Source organism: Euprymna scolopes, chromosome 11 (genome assembly GCF_053919585.1).
Source record: "Euprymna scolopes isolate OS-2025 chromosome 11, ASM5391958v1, whole genome shotgun sequence".
In the NCBI taxonomy this organism is placed as follows: Eukaryota; Metazoa; Mollusca; class Cephalopoda; order Sepiida; family Sepiolidae; genus Euprymna; species Euprymna scolopes.
In genome coordinates, this window is record NC_136492.1 from 78,214,023 (window position 1) to 78,232,479 (window position 18,457).

At 32.7% G+C, this 18,457-nt stretch overlaps 1 protein-coding gene across 1 annotated transcript in view; it reads left to right on the forward strand.

Moving 5' to 3' along the window:
- Window positions 1-18,457, forward strand: part of LOC145287925 (sodium/hydrogen exchanger 1-like) — a 137,188-nt gene that overhangs the window by 49,364 nt on the left and 69,367 nt on the right. The window contains exons 7-8 of the mRNA XM_080135877.1: window positions 5,106-5,133; window positions 13,275-13,387. Coding sequence (XP_079992003.1) covers window positions 5,106-5,133; window positions 13,275-13,387 — 141 coding nt within the window. The remainder of the gene's footprint in view (window positions 1-5,105; window positions 5,134-13,274; window positions 13,388-18,457) is intronic.

Consider the following 18,457-nt stretch of genomic DNA (forward strand, 5'->3'; position numbering starts at 1 on the left):
AAAAAGGATATTTTGCAATAAATAATTTGGTTACAACGGAAATTGTCGAAACAATCAAAATGAAACACACAAATTAACACACTTTAGCAAAAATGAATGCACGAATTTTTTTTTTATAATAATAATAACAACAAAAATGAATACAAATGAAAAATATTAATACACGAATACTATACCTGAACAATTATAATCAGTTAATCAATTGAAAGATGAAACAATGTTGAGCAATAAAATAATTAAAAAAAAAAAAATCACGTATTGATCCCTTATCACGAGGATTATGCAATTTACGGATATGTAAAAACAATTAATAAAAAAAAAAGTGCTGAATGAAATTAGTCCGAGAAATTGTCGAACCAGTTTATTTACTATCGGTTTTGTGTACGCCAATTTGTTTCTGCTACACCAATTAACCCGTTTGACTATTTTGTTATTTACCATTGTTTCATTTTTAGCATGAAGTAAAAATGAAACGATTCTAATTAAGTACATTTCCTATAAAAAATGATAATAAAAACTATTGTTTTTCAATTTTATATATTTTCTTTCATTGGTTAATTGAAACCAACTTGTTCATTGTTGGCTATTCGAAAGATCAACAACTTTTTAATTGGCTAATTGAATTTCATATTTTGTCGCTATTGGCTACATAACTAAGCATTACTAAGATTTCATAAGGATGACTAACATGGCAAATTTAAGATGTCCTTGGTTTTATAAAAAGTGTATAGTAGACCATGTCTTAGTTTCACTGGAAATTAAAGATTTAAATTGGACATTTACTTCAATTTTGCCGAGAATTACTGAAAATGAGTTGTACTTTGCAGCTTCCCTTGGATTAATGGGGAATTCTATGATGTGTAGTACGCAGGATTTTAGGGTCTGTGATGTACCTAAGATTTTAGCCAAAAGAAAATACACAGACGGATGGGAATGGTTATGTCGTGGCTGTCGGCCAAGAAATAGCGTATGGAAAGGATCTTTGCAAATAAGGCAGATGATTCTGATAGTTTTTTGTTGAAGCATGGACATGAAGCATCATGATATTAAGAAGGAAGTCAGTGTTACTGTTGGATCGCACACTGTCGTAGGTTGGAAACAATTCATTAGAGAAGTGTGTGAACAAGACATTTGTAAACAAGGCGATGTTACTTGGTGGTGTAGATATAGACAATAATCCCAAGGAAGTAGAAATAGATGAATTATACTTTTTCAAGAGGAAATATAACAGAGGTAGATATAGAGACAGTGTTTGAGTCTTCGGGGCAGGGAGAGACACGCCAATAAATGTAACTTGACTATAGCAGAACGGAGAGATAAGCAAACATTGTTCCCAATAATTCGATCGTGGATTTTATCAAAGACACACATAATATCAGACGGTTGGATTGCCTGTGTAGGCTTAAATGAATATGAAAATGGCATATACGAACATGCCACAGTCATCTATGAGATTAATTCCGTCAATCTTGATGAAGACAGTATACACATGTAAACCATTGAAGGTAAGATAAAGATACGCTAAGATATTTATTAACATTGAAATTTCTATGCACTGAATTATTAAAGAATAAGAACCATTAAAAAATAATTAATGTTGAAACTTACATATTTTAACTAATAATTACGATTAACTAAAATAAAAATAAAAATTTCTTATTTTTAAATAACAAAAATAATAATTTATTAAAAAATATGCTGCGGGTGCATTTAAAAAAAATGTGAAATAAAAATGGAAATTATGTTTCTGAATTTTTTAGATAAGGATTGATAATTTGTATTTGGCTTATTTGGACTTTTGTTCTCACAACGTTTCGGTCGATGTAATGGATAAAATACCAAGTAAAATTCAGTTGTAAGTTACATTTTTCTGGAGATTGAAGAATACAATCATGAATTACTTAAGATTTCTGATAGAACAAGAGCATGTAAATTAAATAAAAGGTTTCATTTGAAATTCTGTTTACTTAAAAGAAAACCAGGGTGAAACGATAAAGTTGTCACCCTAAAGAAAACAACACTACAGCTTTATTTTAAAACTTTTATTGAAAAAAATCAATTCAGGTAATTTGATTATGTAGTAGAGCTGACATGTATTAAATATAACCGCCGTCAGCTACAATCATTGCCTCGATATGGATCCAGAACTGGGAGCATGCTTTTCCACAAGTGCCGGTGGGAGTTCAGTGAATACTTGGCAGATGGCGGCAATCAGGCTGACTTTAATGTTGTGGGAGTTCATGTTGGCGATGTTCTCGATGTATGACCAAACAAAGTAGTCCAGCGGGTTCTGGTCGAGGGAGACGGGGAGTGCCAGTGAGAGAAGAATACAAAGTCATAGCACTTCTGAAACGAAGTCTGGGTTTCTTTGGACTTTGCTGGTGTCAAGTCCTGCTGCCACACCCAGGGTTTGCCAGTAGCCACCTGATTGTATGATTGTACCAGGGGATCACTACACTCTTCAGCACATCTAGGTACACTTTGATGTTGACTTTCAAGCCAACTTCGAAGGTGTGAGGTGGCATGATGACCTGAAACCACACCAATGACCATAACCATGGCCAGAAACTTTGTTTTCATCACCCTGGGTACGTCCTTGCTATTCGTGGCAATCCAACAACGCATTTTGAGGGTGTTGGCAATGATCCTGTTGTCATAACTTAGATTGGTACAGAGCATGAGTTGTACAGTGGTGCATCTCCAATGTCGCTCATTGAACATTGTGTCACTTTCAAACATAATAGAAGGCTCCTATCACTTTTGGGATTTTTGCACAACTGGCCAACTAGTAGATGGTCTGCAAAAAAAACAAAAACAAAAAAGAAAACCGGTTTTCATCAAACTGAAATAGAATCATGTCTTTTCTATGGCGACAATTTTATCATTCCATCCTGACAGATGTATCTTATTGAACCTAGCAATCTTTATTCAAACCCAAGAATCTGTATGGAATTTAAACTGGATCCTTTATTCAATACACAGCAGTAGCATACTCTCATCCGATTAGGTAGAGTTCTTAAGTAGTTCACAATTGTATTCTTAGTATCGCCTTCACAGAGGATTTGTTGCTTCTCTTTCTACTGAAAATTCACAACAAAACCTCGTCTATCTACAACCACTCTAAATAAATAGTTCCATTCGAAATTCCATAAAGATTCCTTGAGTTCAAGAGAAAGATTCTAAAATTCAGCAAGATCCACCTTGAAAAGATTGGAGGTTACATTAAACAAAACATTTGTGATAATAACACGCAAGATGAGAACTGTAGTCCAAATTATAGAAATAGCAGAAAAAATGAAAATAAAAAGACTCCCGGGCAACAGCAGTGTTGCATAGCTAGTTTTATAAAAGCACGAGGAGATAATACTAAATTATTGTTAGATTTCTCAAATGTTGATCTTTTTACGGTTGCTGTCATCTTTTTTGTTAGAAACTACAAAACCAGTGCATGTAGGGGAGGGTAGAGAAAAAACGTAAAAAGTTACAAACTTGTATAAGCTACTCTTGTTCTTTTTTTTTTTTTAGGTTATTCTTTATTTTTTGTTGTCCTCGAAATAGAAATAAACAAACAGGATTTCATATAAAGGTGTTAGCTCGATATTTCCTGATTAATGAAAATGATTGCCACTCGTTTGAAACAATAAATTTAATGAGATAACGTGAACTAGAAATTCCCAATAAAAAACAGAACATGATGAGAACAGAAACAGAAAGAATGAGAAGGAGAGAGAGAGAGAGAGTCAGAGAGAAGTAGAGCTAGAGAAAGGGAGTGGGGTCTAGAGAGAACTAGAGAAAGAGAAACAAAAATCAAGAGAGAGAGAGAGAGGCGGTAGAGAGAAAGGGTTAGAGAATGAGAGAACTAAAAAGAAAGAATCAGGGAGAGAGAGGGGGAGCTAGAAAGAAAGAGCGAGAGAGAGAGAGAGAGAGAGAGAGAGAGAATCTAGTTAGCATAGCAGGGACAAGACACTCAGCAATGAACACAAAATTATGCTTCCACAAAATGACTACTCCCACACACAGAGTGAAGAACAAGAAATTAAGGATATAAAAAGAGAACTTCTATTTTGTTTTTGCTTTTGGTCATAACTCTTGTGACTGACAGATTTTAGAGTAGAATTAAAGCCACCATTTGCTTGTAGAGAAGTAACAGAACACTGGTTGCAGTGGGTTACTTCCCCTTATGCAGAAAGACCCAGACATCTGGAGGTGAACGTATGCTTTCCCAATGGTGGGCCAAATTCTATGTGAGTGAATATAAGACTTTGTCCTAGACCTTATGGTAGAGACTATTACAAGAGTGAGTAAAAGCCTTTCATTGTATGTTATCTTATATGTTACGTTTGCCAATATGTGATTAAAACGCGTGTACTGTGTTTGGGCGTATGTTCCCTTCATTCAGTCTTCCCATGGTGTTGAGTTCCATATTTATGTTTTCCTTTGCAGAGAGATCAAAGTAATTAAAACAAATACAACACGCCAATGCATGGAGTATTGTTATCACATCTGGACTTGTGCATCTACCACTAGTTTCTCTCTCTTAGATAGGGTCCAAAGAAGAATCTCCAATCCCATTTCCACGATGTTGCATCCCTGTATTCGCTTTACAAGTACTTTAATGAAATGTGCTCTTACTTGATGTAAATCCCCCCCCTCCAACTAACCCAAAAAACAGCAAAGTTCCACTTCTTCACTGTAAAGATCCTTAGATGACGGAAAGCCTTCTATTCTAGTAATTCCTTCCCTTGAACTGCTAAACTTTGGAATTTCTTCTCTGTTTCCTGCTCCTTTGACTGTACTAACATGTTGAAAATTAAATGTAATGTGAACAAAAATCATGCTTCTCAAATCCCTTCATGGTGGCCCTGTAGATGTGATCTGAAATAGTAGGCCTTTACGACTTTGTTGGGGGTGAATAAGAATTAAAAAACAAAAAGGAAGAATGGATTGAAAGAAAGGGGAAAAAGGAAGCATTGAGTGATTGGAAGAATTGAGAAAAGGGAAGTTACCTTATATTGTCGTAGGAATTAGTAAGTATAAACAGTACTTCAATTTCTATTAATGTCAATAGCACCCTAAAATTTTATTCATTTTCTTCTTTATTCTAGGGTACAGCAGCCGCTTGCTTTCTAATTGGTAAGAATCATTTTACAAAATTTTCAGTTAATTTCTTTTCTGGTGTTGCATATATATATATATATATATATTTTTTTTTTTTTTTTTGCATAATTTTATTTTTCTTTAAATCTCATTCTGGCACTGTGTTAATAATAATAATAATAATAATAATAATAATAATAATAATAATAATAATAATAATAATAATAATAAAACCCTTCAACCTTCCTTTTTACTTTTTGCAAATGAATTACTTCCCTTTGTTCATTTTCTCAGGCAGCCATTTTCTTTTCACAGCATTTGTATGCAAGAAGTGTAAGACAATGAATACAAACGAACGAACTCAAATGTGAAAAGGAATATTTGGATGGCAAGGCTATTGAGGTTATTCAGAAGTTTTGTTACTTTGGTGATACCATTGGAACACAAAAAGGGAACTAAAGTGATTATAAGAATTAGGAGGAACTTCTGGCATTAATACCCAACAAAGCATTGTCACTGTCAATTAAAGGAACAGTCTATCAGGCATGTGTAAAAAGTGTGATGGTATATGGGATGAAACTTGTTGAGTAACATGCATGAGAGATGATATGAGAACGATATGATGGAGACAGGCTTAGATGTTAAATAGGAGACTTTGTTGGTATGGTCACATTGAAAGAACGGGTGAGAGTTCTTAGGCTAGTAGATATAGAGCAGTTGAGGTAGTAGGGTCAGTTGGCAGAGGAAAGCCAAAGAAAACATGCGAAAGTAGACTTGAGAGAAAGATGGACAAATAAAGAACTGTCCATAGATAGGTTAGTTTGGAAGTCAAGTTCTAAAATCTATTTAATACATAACCAGCATGTAAAACAGAAAAAATAAGTACACAAGCAACGTTGATCTTGGTCAGCACTTAGGCGGGTGACCATTTGGAAGTAGCAAGTGCTGTAAGCAAAAACTCACCTTAAGTCAATAAGCTTACTTAGGAAGTTTAATTGGTGACAAACTCGTTTCCTGTCGCAAGGATTGTTCAGATCATCTGTTCTGTTTAATGCTAAAAAACAAAGAAAAAAAAAAAGATAATATGCATCAAACCTGAAAAAATTACTACTACTACTACTACTACTACTACTACTACTACTATTATTATTATTATTATTATTATTATTATTATTATTATTAAAAAAAAAAAAAAAAAAAAAGATCAGTTTGAATCGCATTAAAAGAGACATTCTACCTTGACAGAGTTCAGAATAGACTTCGTAGCCTAGTGGGGGATACCTTTTTCTCTTCCCTGCAACCTCTTTTTCACAGAAAAGAAGTTACGAGCCTGTCTCTGTTTTATCGTTATTTTCATGGCAAGTGCTCGCCTGAGCTCCAATCTATGATCTCCCCTCACCAAACATTCACAAGAAATACTCATTTGACTGTAAACACTATCAATAATTTTCCCCACTCTTTATCTGTACCTAAACCTAAACGTAGATTCTATGAACAAAGCGTCTTTCTTAGAACTGCACACCTGTAGAGCTCTCTTCTGTTTATCTGCTTTCTAGTTGACTACAATATGGCCGTCTTCAAGTCCAACATGAACAAGTTCATGATGAGCCGTTTCCCTTAAGTAATCCAATTTACCAAATTTACACTTCTAACGATTACTATGATATTGTTCTTTTGACCACTGTACACTCTTTAACTCTTATCCGTGAGTGGCTTCTGGGCCTTGATAAGTAGTGATTCATTTGTAAAAAAAAAGGAAAAAAAAAAAGAGACATACAGATGAATGAATATGCAGTTAAAATATATAGATGAATTCCGTTACTCCAAAAGCAATTGACCGATTTGATTGGAAAATTAATAAATAATTATCAGACAAGATTTTGAGTGTCAATGTGTGTATTTCTCGCCTACATGTAACTTTGATAAATACACGATGAATTATTCCTTTTATTTACTACTAGGAGAGTATCTGACGTTGACCGGGAGCACAGATAACAAAATAGAAATATATATATATATATATATATATATATATATATATATATATATATATATATATATATATATATATATATATATATATATATATATAATTAAATGCCTACAGACACTAGTGTTTCATCCTTCCGGGAATGTTCAGTGCAGGGTGTCACAATTAACACCAGTCGATAGATTTGAACCCGGCAACACAAACCATCTCTGGCTTGATTAGTAAAGACCGTATTCATTCGGTTACCGTTAACCGCGTGAAATAGCATTGTAATTAAACATTTTATATTTAAATGTTTTTAATGTCAGTTAGAGTGATCTAATTATTATATGATGATCTATGCATAAGAGCTAAATTGACCGTCTTAATTCAACTGAAAGTGGTCAACGTTAAGAAACGAGTTTCTTAAAGGGGCTGACATAATAATGACATAATATATATACATATCTATCTATCTATCTATCTATCTATCTATCTATCTCTCTCTCTCTCTCTCTCTCTCTCTATATATATATATATATATATATATATATATATATGTAACAATTTTCTCCTTACCTTTCCTTATTTTCCCACTCTATCTATCTATCTATCTATCTATCTATCTATCCTCCTACCCACTGACCCTCAAGAAGAATTTCCTTTCCTCTGACTGAGAACAGAACAGATGCTGTTTTGATCCAATTGAAAAGGCCAAAAATTGTATTTTAGAAAAGTTTCAGATTATATGCCAATGAAAAAAAAAAATTGCTGCCAATATCTACCTCTCCTTCCACTCCCGAGTAATTTTATTCTTCGTGACTGCCCCTCCTCTCAAAAAAAAAAAAAAAAAAAAAGAAGCTTAATCTATATAAATTGAAGCACTGGCGTAGCTAGGGGGGGGGGGGGGCCGGGCGGCACACCTGAGGGGGCGGCATTTTGAGAGGGTAAAAATAGAAAGTAAAAAAATAAATAAAAATAAACAAAAGTTAACAAAAAATATGAAATTTTATACCAAAAAGGTTGTAAAAAATTGGAATTTTGGGGGGTATCGAAATCAGAAAAAATGTGTCCCTATTTTCTGAGCGTCAGGGGGGGGCGGCATGGGGGCGGCATGGGGGCAGCATTTTGAGGTGGTAAAAGGGGAAAATCGAAAAAAATGCTAACAAAAAATCTGAAATTTTACATCGAAAAGGTTGTAAAAAATGGGAACTTTTGTAGTTATTGGAATCGCAAAAAGGTGTCCCTATTTTGCGAGCGGCATATGTCAGGGGGCGGCATTTTGAGAGAGTAAAAATAGAAAGTAGAAAAAAATAAATAAAAATAAACAAAATCTAACAAAAAATCTGACATTTTATACTGAAAAAGTTGTAAAAAATCGGAAATTTTTGAGGTATCAGAATCAGAAAAATGTGTCTCTTATTTACGAGCAGCACATGTTAGGGGCGGCATTTTGAGAGGATAAAAATAGAAAATAGAAAAAATATATGAAAGCTAACAAAAAATCTGAAATTTTATACCGAAAGTTTGTAAAAATCTGAAGTATTGGAGATATCGGAATCGGAAAAATGTGTCCCTATTTTACGATTCCAAAACCGATTCTTTTAAATTTTTAATTTAATTTTTCATTATTGGTACTAATTATAAATATTTATTATTTTTAAATTATCACTAAAACTAAAATGAGAATAACCTCAAAATACGATGTAAATTTATTTTATTTGTAAAACAATTTTTTTAAATTGCATAAATTCTCTATGTAACCTTTCAAAGAAAGCAGTTGCTTTACATGTTCTGAAAAATGTTGAAAAATTAAACAGCAACAGTCTTTGCAGCCCGCATTTGATAATCTGTTAACCTTCAAAATTCCAAAAGCCCTCAAAATATTTATTTTCATGGAACTAATGTTAGACTGCAGCTATTAGTCCTAGATTTTCATCGTATTACAGTACTCGTCAAAGAAGACCAAAGATTTTTCAAAACAATTATATAATTTTCTTCGGATTAATGCTCACACAATTCCCTTCAGATTAATGTTTACATACTTATTATTATTGAAAAGAAATTGTTAAATTAAATTAACTGGCTACGTAATTGTATACGTAGCCAGTTAATTTAACAATTTCTTTTCAATAATAATTGAATATTATTATAATAATAATTGAAATTTCTTTTCAATAATAATATATGACTTGGGTGCCATGAGCTAGAATCGAAATCGAAACACAACTCTCCACCCTCATTCCCTAGCCTCTGAACCACTAATAAAATAAAGACTGGGTACGCAAATAAAAGAAACCAAATATTTTTTCAAAACAAAAACTTATAATTCAAATTATAAAAAAAATGTTAAATTAAATGAATTAGCTACACAAGCAAATATAATAATAAATTTAAATGAGAACATTTGAAAACCTGAAAATGTTATGAAATGATAAAATCATTTTTATTTACTTTTTTGTCGTTGTTGTTAAAGTCCGAATTTTCGCCAAATAACATGCATGTATCAAGGAGAGAATAGTCCGATGTAGTTTTCTTTTCTTTGTCTTCATAATGTTATTATTAAGAGGTCGAGCCCTCCAAAGAGAAAAACGTCTTGTATCGGTGCTTTTTTAAATCCGTGTGTGTAATCGCTCGGTTTTCAGAAATTTGTTGTTCTTAATAACGTTTCAACTCTTTTAAAAATAGTTTTAATATATTTTAAATAAATGTATTTATGAATGGCAAATAAGGCTATAAATTTATTTTTTGTGAGAGAACTGTCGCAAGGCATCAAGTCGGTTGAAAATTTACAAACAGATTTTTCGCACCTTTTTTCCGGCAAAGTTATCAATGACTCTATCAAAATTCACTTCTTCGACAAGTTCCCTCTCTATTGAGAGGATTACCAAGTCTGTAAGTCTTGTCTGGCTCATTGCTAATCTAAGGTAGTTTTTTATGAGCTTCAGTTTTGAAAAAGAGCGCTCACAGCTAGCAACGCTAATAGCTCTGGTGAGGAAAATTCTCAGCAAGATCACAATATTAGGGACGGAATCCCCAAGTTGGTATCTTTGTATAAAGTTCAAAAGTTCAAGAGGTCCATCGATTTTGTCTTTTTCTGAAGCTTTTACAACATACTGTAACCTCTTCCTTTCAGCAAAGAATTTCTCTTTTTCTATATCTTTGTCAAATCCATCAAGCTGACAATCATAATTATCATCAAACAGATTTGACGGTATAAGAAAAGCGTATTTATTTGCAAGATTGTGAACTTGTTGAAATTAAAGTAAATGGGAACAATCGGCAGTCGTTGCCAAACCGACCTCAGCTCTAATTGTACACAAGATCTAATTTTAAACAAGACCATTGCTATATTCACTTACGGCCGTTTGCCATTTTCGGCTCTCATTATGCTCAACATTATGGGAGCATTATAATAAATACATATTTATTTTATAACTATATATGTGCATATATACATATATATGTGCATATACACATATATTTATACATACATATACATATATACATACATACGTGCATATATACATATATAAATATATACACACATACACATATATAAATACGCATATATACATACATATATATGTATATATATATGTATATACATATATAATATAAATATATACATACATATATACATACATACATGTAGATACATACATATACATATATATATAGACAAATATATATATAATATATCCTTCAAGATTGAGGCAATTTTTTGTTTTAATCTAGGTTGAACTTTCTCTACATTAAAAACCGATCTTGAAATGAATTAAAGCAATTAATTCTCATTTAATGGAAATTTTGAAAACTCCAAACGCAATTGTAAATTATTACTTGATAAATAGTTTAACAGTTTGGAGTTTTCAAAATTTCCATTAATTGAGAATAAATTGCTTTAATTCATTTCAATTACTAAGTTTAAAAAATGCAAGCATTAATTATTTCTGGAGATATACTCAGTGACCGGCTGACCTAACAAGATAGGGCCAAGCCCAGGCTTCGGCCAAACACCAAAAGAACAAAATGACCTCAGAAAGATTTCATACTTAAAGGGAAACTTCCATATAAATTTTTATCGAATAGGTGCGAAAAGAAAGTTGGATATTTGGGTGTATATACACCGACATCAAAGAGGAAATAACATTAGATGCGAAAGTTTGAATTCATTAATTTTATTACTGTCCGATTCATGAGGCTAAGACTTTGAAAGTATCAAACATTTGTTTTTGTAGCATACTTTTTATAACTCCTTGTAAACTTTACAGTTGCTAGCTGGGGGATCGGACAAAATCACCCCGGGCAACCCCCACGATCTACGTAAAACAAAAGGAAAACAGATAAAATCTCAAATGAATAAAAAATATTAAAAATCAGTTTTCATATTTTAATTTTAATTTAATTGAATTTAGGAAAATTAGATACCATAGAACTAATTTTCGCAAGGTAATAATAATGGACCAGTTTTCCTACCTAGCAAAAAACGGACGAATTTTCCATGGACGAATTATCTATGGGCGAATTTTCCATGGACGAATTTTCCGTGGACGAATTTTTCTTGCACTCAAATGCCGGGGGGGGGGGGGGCAAATTTTACTACCGCCCCGGGCGGCAAAAGGTCTAGCTACGCCACTGGCTTGAAGTATTCACAAATGTGTATGTGCACATTTGCATTTTTAAAAGTTGAATGCACACCTGACAAAGGGAAGGCATTCCAAAATATAGCATCACAGAGACACTGCCTGATGCAAGTAAGAACATCTTACATGTAAAATATTGTATTAAAAAAACATGTATACATATACACTTGAATTGGATCAATTTCTTTTTATATGTATTATTTGGATTATTAGGATTGTTGTTCTCATCTTCGATGTTATCCTCACAACGTTTCGGCCGATATAATCTCCATCTTCTTCAGGTGTGTCTTGTTGAACACAGGTATCTTTATGTCAATCTCAGAATCTGGTACAAAATTTCGAACTGAACTCTTTATTTAATCCATGGAGATAGATTATCCTCGTTCCATCATGACCGGGTAAAAGTCTCGAGTAACTTTAAATTATATTCTTAGTAACATCTGAACTGAAGATTGAACCTCCAACTTTCAGAAGACTGTCAAGTAGAACTGATTAACTTAGTACTTTTATCCTTTGCACCACTGGTCCGCATAATTATATCAGTCGATGAGAATAATATTAAAACTAGGAAACATGTCTACTATTCTGTTGAAAGAGAATATATCTGCTTTGTGGGTGTGTTTTGTGTAATTTTCGACCAATTGGATTGGCATCTATCCCAATCCTATATTTCAATTGACCAATGGTGTGGACAAAAACACACAAGCCACACTCCAAAAATTACATCTAAAAAGAAAGCTACATTTTTTTCATAGAAAACTGACTCCCAGAGAAATATTTACCAAAAAGTAAAAATGGCACCCAAATTTAAAAAAAAAGAAGTATATTCTGAAATCGATGACTATGTATATAAGATAAAATTGTTTTATCAAAAAAAAAACAAAAAAAACAATTGGAAAAAAATCAGCACAACGTTAATACTTTATTGGCCCCGGTGTATGATGGGAGTGTGTAAGGACAAAATTAGGGGGTAAGTATTGATTTATCACCTCTATATGTGTATTGTTTGGGAGAGTAAATTTTGCTGGAATTTATATAGGATGATATAATACTGGATAAAAGCGAAGCATAATATCTGAGAAACTTGCACCAGATATAGAAAGCTTGTGTGAGCATGTTGAATTTTTATGTGTCGCCTGCATTTTCCAAGCTATTATGTCTTTTTTGTAGAGGGGAAAAATCGTTATCTTTTATTGATATAGATAGAAGAAGAAGAGAATAGAGATAGAGATAAAAAAATTTATATCGAGAAAGATAGTTGGGGGAAAAAATCAGCACAACATTAATAGCTTATGGTCGAGGAAACAGTGAATAGGAAGGAAATTCCAAAGACAAGTAGTCCAAGGAAAGAAGTTATCAGAGTAAAAAAATTTTCCACTATCTAAAGCCCTAAAGTTAGGTGGGTCGGAAGTACAAATTCACTAGGCTTAGAAAAATATTGTGCTTAGTGTAGGGCTTTGTTTTCAAGTGCATCCCTGAACAGAGACGTAGAGACAGAAATTCCTAACAAAAAGAAAATGTTCCATCTGTTGAATTCTGTCTTTTTGTTTCTTTCTTTGCAGCTCCATTTCTTTGTGGACTTTCTCAGACTTCAGCTTTGATTTTACCATCGCACAATTTGTTCAAACAAATATTTGTCTTCTCAGCTTTCATTGTGGCTGTCGACCCGGTGGCTGTGAGTATTTCTCAACATATATAAAAACAATGTTGAAATGTCATGCATGCAAAACTACAACCTCGAAAAAGTCTTAATTTATTTATTTAAGTCATCCGAAGAAGAAAGACATTAAAAATCCTGTTTCGGCAATTTTGGAGACAAGAACCCAAGTTTACCCAGCTGGGCAAACGTGGGTCCTTGTACCGGAAAAATATCCAGTAAATAAAACGTTGATTAGTAAATCATTATTTTTTTGCATTTTTCTTTTTTTGCATTTCCATACACCAAACATGGATATAAATATCACTAAAACATCCGCTGGTCATAAGCTTCATTTCAGTACCTAACTTGCCTGGGTGGGTTGCTTATAGGCTGAGATAAACCGTGTCACACACACACACACACACACACACACACACACACACACACACACACACACACACACACACACACACAAACAGTAAGAAAATTTATAATAAGATGTAGGCTGATAATTTGAGTTATTTGGATTATTTAGACTACTGCCTCATCTTATACGTTATTCTCACAAATACCCACAAACCACCCGACTAGCAGCAAAATTTCGCCCCTTCATTGTAGAGGTATCTAAAAATTTTCAACTCTAGTAGCATATTTCCTTGGACCGCTTGCCTGTTGGAATTCCCTTCTTGCTCCTTGTTTCCACAACCTTAGCAACATGCAGAAATTTAAATGTACAAATATTTTTCTATCCAACTCTCTAACCAGCTGGTCTTCTCTTCAAAATCTGTTCCCTATCACAGAAGCTTTTTACGCTTCAGTGATAATATGCCTTGCTTGGATCAAACAAAAGTATTTTAAAAATTGGCATGCAATACAACAGATAAAGGTATTAAGTAAAAATCAGCTCAAATGACAGTCTTCTGAATGTTGTAGGTTCAATCCTCACTAGAGGTGGTACTGCTTAAGAATAAGATAAAAATATTCCTTAAGACTCCTGCTCGATCATGATTGATGGAACGAGAAACCCTAATGGATAAAATAAAGAGTTCAGTTCAAAATTCCATATAGCATTTCAAGTTCAACAAAATGTACCTGAAGAAGACCGAAAACGTTGCAAAAATAAAATTCAAGATGGCTCTGGGAGTCAGTTTTTGTAAAAAAAAATCTCTTTTTTTTTTGTTGTTGTTGTTAGCTGTTTTTTTTTTTTTTGTGGTGATGGTGGTGGTGTGGGAGCTATGGCTTGTGTGTTGTCGCCCATGTTGTTGGTTAGTTAATATTATAGGATTGGGATACAAGTCAATTCTGTAAAATTCATTAACAAGTCAGCCATTTTAATATTTTGTTAATAATTATAAAAAAAAAAAAAGAAAGAAAAAGGAATGAATATTTTCATGACCTTTTGGAATTTGGAAGCATTTAAACTGTTAAATAGAAAGGTGTTTCAACTGGCTTTAAAAATCTTATCAAATACTTGAAAATTGAAAGTTTTGGAAGCTATCTATATCCAGTCATTTTGTGGAGATTAAAACAATATTATTCTCATGAAAATTAAATCATAAGTTATTTCTGGATGAATGAATATTTAACATAATTAGACTCTTCCTAGACAAGAGAAACATCCAGGCTGTCCTCGATGACTGTACATGATATTAGTAGAGGTGTGCTTCAGAGCTCAATCTTTGAACATTTATTATTTCTGATAGTCATATATGATCTCTATGACAAAATTGAGTCTAAGATGGATATATTTGCTGATGACACTATGCTTTATAATAGACATGAGAGAAAACAGACGTACACATATCCAAGCCAATAGAAACTCTAGAAAACAACCTTCAGTCTGTAGTTGAATATGATTACAAATGGATGGTAACATTTAATGCTATTAAGACTTAACTTCTTTACTTAACATTCACAAGCAATATGAATTGGAATAAATACATTGAGGGCATTATGAAGGCTGCTGCAAAGGTGGGCTGCCTCTAACGTGCTAGAAAATTACTCACACCAGAGAGTATCCTATATCTTTACAAGGCTATAATCCGCTCATGTATGGAGTATTGTTGTCACATTTGAGCTGGTACATCTCTTACTCTTAGCAAGGATCCAAAAGAGAGTCTCAAATTTAATAGGTCCTGCACTGTCAACCAAGTTCCAACTTCTGCCATCTTTTCAATGTTGCATCCATGTGCCTGTATTATTTTAATGGGATGTGCTCTGATGAACTCATAGCACCTGTGCCCTCTTGACTTACATATTCCAGACTAACTTGACAAGCAGCAAGATTCCACCCCTTTACTGTTGAGGTCCTTAGACGTCTGAAAGCCTTCCACTTTAATAGTTCATTCCCTCGGATCGCTAGATTTTAAAATTCTTTCCCTGTTTCTAACTTCTCTGGCTGTACTTATCAGCAGAAGTTTAAATGTAATGTATGTGAACAGACATCTCACTGCTCAACTCTCCACAGTTCCTCGTAAGACAAGATCCCTTACATTTCATGTGGTAATGTGCCTTGCTTGAGGTGAAAAAAAGTAAAAAAAAAAAAAAAAAAAAAAAGCTATAACCAAATTAGTTTTATAACAATTTGGTTCAATTAATAAATTAATTATCAAACGATATTAAAATAATTAAATTTAGTATTTCAAACAGTTATTTAAAAGAAAAAATATAATTTGGTCGTGGGAGGGAGGGGGCATAATTTTAAAAAATGCTCCCAGGCAACCCTGAGTAGATACAGATAATCTATATATATATATAAATGTAATTCCTGGTTCATTCGTTATTAATAGTCTAAATAACCACTGGAAGGATTGCTTCGACATTTTGGTATAATATGTTTACTGTACCTATGCGTGTTTTTATATATCTCTTTTTAATTATAACATTATACTTAATTTTTTTTTTAATAAATAAGTGGTTTTCTTTGTTCTGACGTTGCCATTTTTTTTATTTAGTGACATATTTATTTATCACCGCCTGCCGTCACGTGACATCACTTGAAGGAATTTTTGGTCTCACCACGAGAGGCCGTGGTCTCTCTTAATGTAAACAAATTCTTATCATGCATGAAATAATTTTTAAAAATATCAAATTCTAATCGGTAAATTTTAAATGTATTTAATCACGTGATCATTTATAATGTAACCATGTGATTGAAATTTAATTTAAATTAACCACATGTGGTCGCTTTCCTAAATGAATGCTGATGCTCAAAATGTATAAACATTTTGACCCCTCCCTTAACTTAAAAATTCACCAAAAATCAGGAAATTGACCAATTTTTATGAAAATTTCAGTATTTATCAAATAATGATCGCGGAATTATTTTTTATTTAAATCTTAGTGAAAATGTATTATTTTGTTTAAACAAAAAATACCTTTACTAAAGTTATGGTTTTCAGTAGTAAATAAAAAAACGCAAGAATTTATTTTTTCTTTTTTATATATAAATAAAGAATCGTAATTTGTAGCAATAAAAAAATAAAATAATTTTTACAGGAACATTACGAAAAAAAGCCCCTAAAGTCCGTATTAATGAATTCGATATAACTCGAAGAAAAATGAATTTCTCGAACTACCGATATTATCATTGAATTAAGCATTGCTTATTTAATATTTTGGCGGAGTTGTATAACCATCACCCCCACCCCCCACTGCGTAATTTCTATACTGATAGGTTTTTTGAAATTTTTTCACTGGATTAATATTGGTTGGACACTAATTAACCAGATTATGAAAAAAATCATTATTTCGACATTTGAAAGAGGTGCTCACTTTTTAGTTACAACGTTCTGGTAAATTGGTCACGCCATTGTTAACATGGGGAGGGTTGGGGTGTCGATTCCGAGAGCCGTTCTTAACATGGGTAGATTGGAGTGTTTATTCGTTGTAACCGTACCTGACAACCTATAAATGTCGACATTTCCAATGTGAACGGTAAGCTGGACTTATGTAAAAAAAATAACAGATATACCAAACTGACTTTTTTCATTTAAAAATGTAATCATTTCCCTTTCGTTAATAACTTCTTTTTTTTTAATATTTTGTGTTTTATATATATAAAGTACAATTGTTGAATGTTATTCTTTTGATTATATTCGTTTTTTTTGGGGGGGGGGCAATTAAAAAGGAGATTAAAACGGAGCGAAATTTAAGTTTCCGTTCCATTTTTACAACACCCGTAAAACGGCGCATGCTCAGCAAGTTTTATCATGTTATAAACATCTAGATATACTTACATTATATTAAAAACCGAGCGACCCATAAAAATCTGGTAGCTGAGTGTCAAATCTGCTTAAAATATTGAAGAAAAAAAAAATAAGGAAAAAATAGAACCTCTTCCAAACATACTGGCAATAATTTGGTTTTGTCCTTCCCTTGAGTGTTTCCAATTACGGGGATTGATTTATTAGGATTTGTATTAGAAGCTGAGCACTTTTCAAAATTATTTAATTATTGAATTTGCATTTTGGTTAAATTTGTTAGTTTGCCATCGCTGATAGCCCACTAAAAAAAATTGAACAAAAGACGAATTTAAAAAGAATGGTACTCATGCAGAATTTGACCCCCCTCCCCTCCCGGATTCCAATTATGGTTAGGGCTCCATTGGCAATCACCGGATTCAACCGAGCGTTGTTCACATGTTGAAACACTAAATCAACATTTTATTTATTTTTTTGCATAATTAATTAATTAATGATGGGGGTATTTTTTCTGTTTATTTTCTTAACATCTGTTGACAAAAAAATAATTTGTACATTCTCTTAAAAAAAAAAAAAATCAACCTTTTCTCTACTTTCACCTAACTATTTACAGTGTTCATATAAAGCATTCATCTGTTCTTTTTATAAAAATTCCGTTTTCAAAAAGAAACGTTTACTGCTAACTTCCTTTTTGTGGAAAAAACAACTTTTATTGATAAAAAAAAATTGCAAAAAATAATAAAAGTAAATAAACAATACAAAATGCAATTTTTCTTGAGGAATGTGTTCCATTTTAACAAACTGAGCCACAGCAACACGTGGCCGGGTACAGCTAGTTATATATAATTATATGTAATTATTGGGGCTATGACAAGAAAATATTCTTTTCATGATTTTGACTCTC